The sequence below is a fragment of the Mytilus californianus genome, unplaced genomic scaffold, assembly GCF_021869535.1.
Source record: "Mytilus californianus isolate M0D057914Y unplaced genomic scaffold, xbMytCali1.0.p SCAF_10, whole genome shotgun sequence".
Taxonomy (NCBI): Eukaryota; Metazoa; Mollusca; class Bivalvia; order Mytilida; family Mytilidae; genus Mytilus; species Mytilus californianus.
In genome coordinates this window covers 27,943,026-27,952,036 of record NW_026262582.1, presented here as the reverse complement: position 1 = coordinate 27,952,036, position 9,011 = coordinate 27,943,026, and the positions used below count along the sequence as shown (strand labels likewise).

General features: G+C 31.4%; 1 protein-coding gene across 1 annotated transcript; it reads left to right on the top strand.

Annotated features, from left to right (window-relative positions):
- The first annotated feature begins 391 nt into the window (after positions 1-391).
- On the top strand, positions 392-7,889 carry LOC127719060 (uncharacterized). The gene is made up of 5 exons (XM_052225110.1): positions 392-745; positions 2,698-2,796; positions 4,711-4,738; positions 6,519-6,622; positions 7,107-7,889. The coding sequence occupies exons 1-5, from the start codon at positions 481-483 to the stop codon at positions 7,532-7,534; spliced, it is 924 nt and encodes a 307-aa protein (XP_052081070.1). The 5' UTR covers positions 392-480; the 3' UTR covers positions 7,535-7,889.
- Positions 7,890-9,011: the final 1,122 nt, after the last annotated feature.

Below are 9,011 nucleotides of genomic sequence, written 5' to 3'. Positions count from 1 at the left end.
TTAGAAACCTACACATGCTATATCCAAACAATATTTCGAAATAATAAAAATCGCAATAAATTCGGAATCGACAGTACGATTCCACTTACACATTTTTGTTGAAGCCATTTCTTATTATATAATACGTATAACTGTTTAGGTTTAGTTTAGTTCGATCCGTGATGATATGTAAATCAGTGAAACCGGACGGTAATTGATGATTTTTTTTTGTCTTTATGATTTCTATATATAAATTTTTGATTACTTCTCCATATGCGTAATTAGATAAAAAGAAAGTAAACACACGAATACTACTACATTATACGAAAGGATAAAATAACGTATGTATATGATATATATATATATAGCATTTAGTTCATCCATGCATTTTGAATATTGATATATGAAAACAAATGTTTATTGTCATTTCTTTTGTATATAGGACAGCCAGTTTTTGTAGCTGACAACAAGAAAATCCAATATGGAGAAATTGGAAAACCAATGGATATAATAGTTAAAATTTACAGTACGTCAGAAATCAAATGTCTTCATTTGAACATATTGAATGCAATTGGAAGTCTCAATATAAAGGATATATCAAAGAAAAGTGTTCCAGTGAGGATGAATTTCCATGGTGTCAATATAACAGCAAACGGTATAGAAGTAACGTTTCGTCTTGTCAAACTGCAGAGCTTCCAATGGTTTAATATCACAGTGTGCAATAAATTTTCAATGAACAGTTTTATTTTAGAAATAAGAAAACGTGGTAAGAATCATGAAAAGGGCCTGGAATAATAATTTAAACAGATTTCTATTTTCTTAAATATGTGACCAAATTGAAATGGCCGTCATATTCATTTTATTAGGATAATGATTATACATTCCATATTCTACAATCGTAAACAAATTAAATCTGATAAAAGATATCGAAAATGGAAATTAAATTGAAAATGTATTAAGTTAGACAAAATCAAAATTTCATTCGTCGTAAAGATTATTGTATTTACATTAATGGTTCCAAATTTTACTACACCAGAGGCCAATTTTGACAATTAATCTCTCATCGATAATATCAAGTCCAATACATTTTTCAAAAATCAAAACCGTTATTAAAAGATTGAAGAGGTGACATACTTAAAAAGGACAAAAGCCTAGCCAAACCTGGATAAGGAATAAAAAATATTCTGGAGAAGGTACATTCAGTAGTGTAATATGGCGTGTTAAACACTGCAAGTAAAATATGGTGGGTATTGTTACAAGTTGTTGATGTTATGGCATATACGAGGTCTTTTTTGACACATATTTTTAATTGTGGTAAACCAAATCATAACTTCAACTTTCCATTTGGATGAACTAATTTGCGAGTAAGTAAGAAACCTCTATCAAGAAAATGTCACATTATATCATGTTAAACATGTGCAAGACCTGCTGGAAATTTGCTACACAGACAAAATGTAGAACATAGCTCTAACACTAACAGGTACTAATTCGAACTGTATTTAACGATCTTTTATATTGGCCTTAAATCAGAAATTGATATTGGTATAAAAAAATAACACCACTTAATTTTTCCTCATTTATTTTGTGAGATTTTCTAAAAAGTTATTTAGCGAACTCCCTCCCTATATTTTTCTAATCTTGGTTTGTATATTCAAAATGAGCTAAGTAAACGTGTTTTAAACTTCGGTAATAACTGATTCATCTAATATCAAATGACACCTTTGTGACGAGAATATTGCCATCTGTCGTCGTACAACACAACCGCAAGGCACCGATTTTGCACGATGGACTAATACATTGAAATTTCAGTGTACATCAATAGTCAACTTAACAATACATTCACAGAAATGTCAAAGATGTGTCAAATTCGTAATTACATTACTGAAACATAGACGACAAGTTGTATGAAGCTTTCACCGATAAAACATGCTCCGTTTTAACATATATATACATGTTTATATATTTGAAACAACAGCTTGTACAAAAATGTATATTGAGTTTAAAAAAGACGCATTTCGAAATAGCACTATATTGTATAGCAACTTAACGACAAAAAATAATACAAAAAACCCACATCTGTAATGTACACTTACATTTCGTCACCGAGGGTATCATCAGCTCAGTAGTAGGTACTTTGATACTGCCTTGATTTGTAACTAACCTTTCTGAAGTTGACCGTTTATAAATTTTGAAATTATAAAGTAACAAAGGTTTCAACTCCCTCAGGCAAAGTTGACTTTAGATGGATTTGGCTATTTTATAAGGTCCTTTTTTATCATATAGCTCTTCAATTGTTTCGGTTCTTATACATCATTGGCTTTTAAATGTACGGCTTTGAGCGCATCGGACGCATGAATTTTTTAACGTGTTGTTTTCATGTTTTTTAGTAATCACCTGTAATTTCAGTTTTCTTTCGTCAGAACTTTACTGTAGCTCACAAACTTTCAGGAAGAAAAATTAATAAATTAAAAACTTAAGAAGACACGATAGGATCCATTAAATATCACAAGTCCAAGAATGAATGACTACATTACAAAAAAAAAACAATCTCATTGACCTGTACAAAAAAAAAAATTAAAAAAAATGAATAATTGCATATTTTATTTGAATAACATCATGAACAGTACGGCTTTGATTCTTGTCATCATGCTTTGCTAGCTTATGAATTAATGCCTGTTGTAAAATTATAACCATAGGAAAAACTATATCTTGTTTTAGCTAAATCAGAAGAAAAAGCAATATCTTCCGAAGGCATTGGCATCATAGTATTACTCATCCTCATTGTAGTCCTACTGCTTGTAATGGGAATATATTTGCGTAAGTTCTCACTATCCGATAAACTCAAACAAACATGGAAATTGCAAGCATTAAGAAAAAGAAATGTAAATTACGGGTGTTCAGTCGAATAAATAAAACGTTTTTCCAAAATCAAATTTATATCAATTCATGCGATATAATGGAACCTTAAAGGGGCATTAGCTACGAGATATAAAAAAGAATAAATATGATTTTTTTTTGTTCAATCATTTTTGAAAGTGAAGTAACACTTCCCTTTTAGCAACCAGTTTAGTCCAATTTTGTTAAAATGAGCTAAGACACATCGCAGATGAATTATTCACTTGCAAATGAATAATTCGACCTCATTGAATCCGTATTCATGTGAACGTCAATTAAACCGTTTAGCTGGAGACGGATTACGCATGCATTCAGCTATTTAAGGGTAAATAATGTAAACATTGAAAGTGAAACAAGAATGAACCATTTGGTTGCCTGATTCATTCTTATACAGGTAAAATCGATGATAAACATACCTACAATATGAAATCAAACAGAGCTAAAAAAAATCCAATTGCACGTGGTCGCTAGCTATTAATATTTATATTTATATTTATATCGGGTTATATGACGGTCGGCAGCCTTCGGAGGTCATCTCGATGATTTATTTGATGAAGTCAAGAAAAACAAATACTCATAAAATGCTGATATAATTATTGAGTCCATGTATTGTTAATTGTTCATTTTATACTTTTTGTAATTTGGATTTTCGTTTTAGTATGTTATAAGTCAAATATGAGAATTTGAGTCAAATCAGTGAACAGGAATTTGACATATAATGCCCCTTTAATATGTATATGTATAATATACAAAAGCAGTAAATGGTAATTAGAGCGCCATTGATGAATAACGTTTCATTTAAAGTCCTTTGTGCCTTATAGAATAGATCTTACAGGTATTAAAATGGACAAAAATGTATCATTTCCTACAGCTTGATAGTACTGATCGATTACATAATACATAAATTACGGGTGTTCAGTCGAATGAATAAAACTCTTTTCCAAAATCAAATTTATATCAATTCATGCGATGTAATGAAACCTTAAAGGGGCATTAGCTACGAGATATAAAACAAATTAAATATGATTTTTTTTGTTCAATCATTAATGAAAGTGAAATAACACTTCGCTTTTAGCTGCCAATTTGGTCCAATTTTGGCAAAATAAGCTGAGCATTATCGCAGATGAATTATGCACTTGCAAGTGAATAATTCGGTCTCATTGAATCCTTTTTCATGTGAACTTCAATTTAACCCTTTAGGTGGAGACGGGTTACACATGTATTCAGCTATTAAAGGGAAAAGAATGTAAACATTGAAAGTGAAACAATAATGAACTATTTGGTTGACTGATTCGATCCACAAAAAAAAAATTTTCATACAGGAAAAATCGATCATAAACATACCTATAATATGAATTACGACAAACCTAGACATTTCCAATTGCACGTGGTCGCTATCTGTTTATATTTATATTTATGTTCATATTGGGTTATATGACCGTGGGTAGTCTTCGGAGGTCTACTCGATGTTTAATCAGATGACGCCTTGACAAAAATACGTACGAAATGTTGATACATATTATCGAGTTCATGCATTGTTAATTGTTTATTTTAGACTTTTTGTTATATGGATAAACGTTTTAGTATGTCATAAATCAAATGATTATGAGAATATGAGTTAATCGGTGAACATGAATTTGACAGCTAATGCTCCTTTAAGAAATTAATAGAAAACTGTAAATATAGTTCAACTTGCATTAGGAATTAAATGGGATTTATTTATCAAAAACGCACTTCGGAATAAAAATAACGTACATTCAGGGTTCAAAAGAAAAGACAACAATTATATAAAATGCTGAAGTTACATGTTTAATTTGAACCATGTTCTAATTACAGGGTACATTAAACAAAGATACAGAAAAAGGTGCGTTACTATTTGGCTCAAAATCAAACACGACTTACATTTTCATTTTATCTCAAACTTTGTGAATTTAAACTCTGTATGCAAAAACTAATCACAAATACCAGTCTTAAAATTAAAAATGCAATACGTGCGTTTAGTCTAAAATAAGTTAATAATTCATTGCTCTAGACGCGCGTTTTGTCTTCATAGACTCAGAAGTGGCACTTCAATAAAAAATATGGAAAACCAAAAAATTTACGAAGTTAAAGAGCACAGGAAACTTAAAATTATAACAGATCTGACAAGACATAGATAAGGCCATCAAAATCTTGTACCATTGTATGAACATTTAATTTACAGATAAAGGTTCCATTCATGGCTAATCCAAAACAATCATGACATTTTATTTGAAGAACTATTTGTATTGATTTATATGATTGAACATCGGTAAACTACTGTTGCCTTAATTGTTCATAAAACAGCAATTTTGTTAGGAGAATCGAGAATGGTAATAGGGAATGTGTCAAAAGTCAACAACCCAACCAAAGAACAGAACACAACCCAAGACAAATAACGGGTCTTCAACGCAACGAGAAAATCCCGCACCTGGAGGCGGGTTTCAACTGGCTGACCACAATAAAGAATACTTATTTAGCAAAAATGCACACCACACTCACCTCCGAATACATATTTTCTGTTCATGATGCTTATCTATACACGATCCTGATGAAGTTTCATACAGAAAAGGGCTTAAAATGCAACATATTTGCATGTCTGATTGTCTGCTTAAATTTGACTGTTGGTAGTACATGTAGCCTCCAAATAAATGCAAAACTAAAAGAAGACTGTAAAATCAATCGCTTGAAAAATATTCAAATTATGATAACGTATATGTTGGTGACTCGATGTTGTTGGAATAATGCAAAATTTTGCGCCCAATCATATCCGATGCATATGTATCAAATTATATAGCTGATATGAACTTTTAAGAATAAGCGACTATACCAAGGCGAAAAAAAACCCTCACAAGACCAAAATGACAAACAGCAACATGGTAAAAATACACAGAAACGAAATCATTGAATAAACCAAACAACAAAAACAAACTGGACAAATATCATTACCTCAATTTGATTTTCATGCAACAAATACGGTATTAACTTAATTTTGCTAAAACTGTTTAGCATTCACGCGTCTTTAGTTTTGAATCAATACCAAGTAATAATTCATCTCCAGTTTGTTGCTAAAAGAATACTTTTACTGAAAAGACATTCTCCGTTTAACAAAATCAATGGCTATCTAATTGAAATGGTCAAACGAATCATTCTTAATTTGAATGCAACATCGGTTGTAACGTTCATTTTGATTGGATAACAGCACCAATTTTAATGGCATCAATTCACAATTGCTATGAAAAAGTACGCGCAGACACAGACGACGTATGACAGATTTTAAATGTATGATTTGACGTTGTTTTCTGTCAGTTTCATTAGAATGGAGATAAAAATATTGTATTTTAACCTCCGACGGCACCAATTGGTGATTTGATGGTCGCAAATACCCGTTTACTGGATCCGCTAACGCGTCGCCAGTAAACTTAATTCGCGATCATCAAATCCCCAATTGATGCCGTCGGAGCTTTAAATACAATACAGTCTCCTAAAAGTTTTCAGATAATAACTTGAAGGTTTAACTTGTCATTGCAATGCAATGAAAAACGCAAAGGAAAATCCGCAATCAAAACAGAAACAGAACTCTTATGAAATATATTAATATGTTATTGTGTTTCCGATAATTGTAGGATGATAACTACACGAAATGATCAAACAGCTGAAAGAAATAGTGATGACAGTGCCCATTATATCGAGATTGTTGAAGATAACTTCGTACTAGCCACATTACCCGGTACGACATAAACAAAATCCTTAAACATGTTTAACACTAAGAAATATCGATAAAACAAATTAATATACGGTTATGTAACGCTTCCTACAAGAGAAATGCACGGAGAGACACGACGATTCAAAGCAAGCCCCGAACTTTCCATAATTTAGCTTGTAGAAAATTATCTTTATATAACTTTTAAAAAATGGCTAAACTGTTTTAATGTGTACCTTAAACTTAATTCTAAATCTAATTCGACAATGTCTTTCTACCTTCTTACATAAATAGTGTGTTTGGTCTTCGTCGTACATTTGGACTGTTATTCCAGAATCGCTCGTTATGCGCATTGAAATCAGTATCCTACGTTGATGATACTACCTAAGTCGGTACAGCAGTTAGTTGACTTACATTCGAAAAGGTACAAGCCGTATCATTTTTATAAATTCAGTATGTTCAAACCTGTTTTAAATTTAAAAGTACAATAATGTACATTTTATGATTCCAGAACATAACAACCAGATGATTTCAACAGACTCCAGATTAGTTGTTGAAAATAGGAACATATCTATCGTGTCTGAAGAACAGTATTTGGCATTGTCGAACAATGACACCGATACTTCAGAACATACAGTAGCATCATCGGACAATGAAAGTATTGCTTCAGAAGATTTGGACGATGGATATGAACGGCCATACACGACCCTGGTGGCACATAACTATGTTGAAGATGAACATGGTTACAGCAGTACAAAAACGAGTTCAATCTATGATAATTCTTCTTCTTTACAGAACACCACTTGTAGACCTTGCTTTCCGTTCACCGAACAAGATCCTTCACAGGATAATAAAAACACACATTTCTTTGCAGATAACGGTCATGAAAATACAAAACGAAATACTGGAGAATACATTAACTTGTCCCTTAAACAATGATACTGTAAAAATGAATTTGATTGTCAATTTCTGTTGAATTACAGTATGACACACGATTGCATACTTTAATTTTGGCACTGACCTTGAAATCCAATGCAATAATAATTATAACATAGATTTCAGTGAATTCCTTATATTAGATTGCATAATTGATGATTGAATTGCAATCACTCATCCATCATCATTATCTTACTTTTCAAAAATCCACAAAACGACATTCCACAACGCAGCACACATACAACTAAATATTAAGGCACTATCATAAGAGAAACAACCGAGGCGAACATTGTTTGTTCATCACATGTACAAATTTGATGGTCGGTCGAGTTCATTGATGTATTAAAAAATAAAAAAGACAGCAATAAAGGGATTGTAGGTAAGACAGATGAAACATGTCCATGGCCAACTTTGATGCATATACATGTATGTCATAACTGTCTGATGTAAAAGTATAACCCTACTTTAACCGCAATTGTTTTTTTTTTTTCACATTATGATCAATGCAATGATACATTTCTACATTAGCTTAAATGGTTATCTGATTGCTTTTAATTGGTGAACGAAAAAACAAACCAAATAACATTGCAAAAGTGTGTTTTGCCTTGTCTATAAGTTTTGATAATAATACATCAATCTTTTTTTCTATTTGTTTTTGTTTGTTTTGCCTAAGACACAATCCGTTTATGCAAATTTCTCTGTCATTGATTCTTGAACTTTGATCTTCCCCATGTTTACAAAAATTCAATGGAAAAGAGAGAAAAGATTAAAATCGCATAAGCTACAAGATACAAAAAAAAAATTCAAATATGATTTGTTTTTGTTCAATCATTATTGAAAGTGAAATAATGAAATAATAATTCGCTTTTAGCAGTTTGGTTCAATTTTGTCAAAATAAGCTATAAAACATCGTCGATGAATTATTCAGTTTCAAGTGAATAATTTGACCTCATTGAATTCGTATGCATGTGACCTTCAATTTAACCCCTAAGCTTGATATTGGTTACGCATGTTACTGTTATCAAAAGGAAGTGAATATCAACATTGAAAGGGAAACAAGGATGAAACACTTGGTTGACTGATTTGATCAACACAAATCGTTCTTATACAGGTAAAAACGAAGATAAACTTTTTAACCTACAATATGAAAGCAAATAGAGCTGAATAAATCCAACTGCACGTGGTCGCTATCTATTTATATTTATATTTATGTTTATATCGAGTTATATGACCGTCGGCAGTCTTCGGAGGTCATATCGATGATATATTAGATGACGTCTAGAAAAACAAATACTCACGAAATGCTGATACATATTATTGAGTCCATGTATTGTTAAATGTTCATTTTAGACTTTTAATAGTTTGGATTTTCGTTTTAGTATGTTATAAGTCAAATATGAAAATTTGAGTCAAATCGGTGAACATGATTTTGATATTTAATGCCCCTTTAATATGTATATATATAATATACAAAAACAGT

Coding starts and splice junctions, on each gene's coding strand:
- LOC127719060 (XM_052225110.1), top strand. CDS start 481: ATGGATATAATAGTTAAAATTTACAGTACGTCAGAAATCAAATGTCTT. Junction 746..2,697: donor TTTAGAAATAAGAAAACGTG/GTAAGAATCATG, acceptor ATCTTGTTTTAG/CTAAATCAGAAGAAAAAGCA. Junction 2,797..4,710: donor TGTAATGGGAATATATTTGC/GTAAGTTCTCAC, acceptor TTCTAATTACAG/GGTACATTAAACAAAGATAC.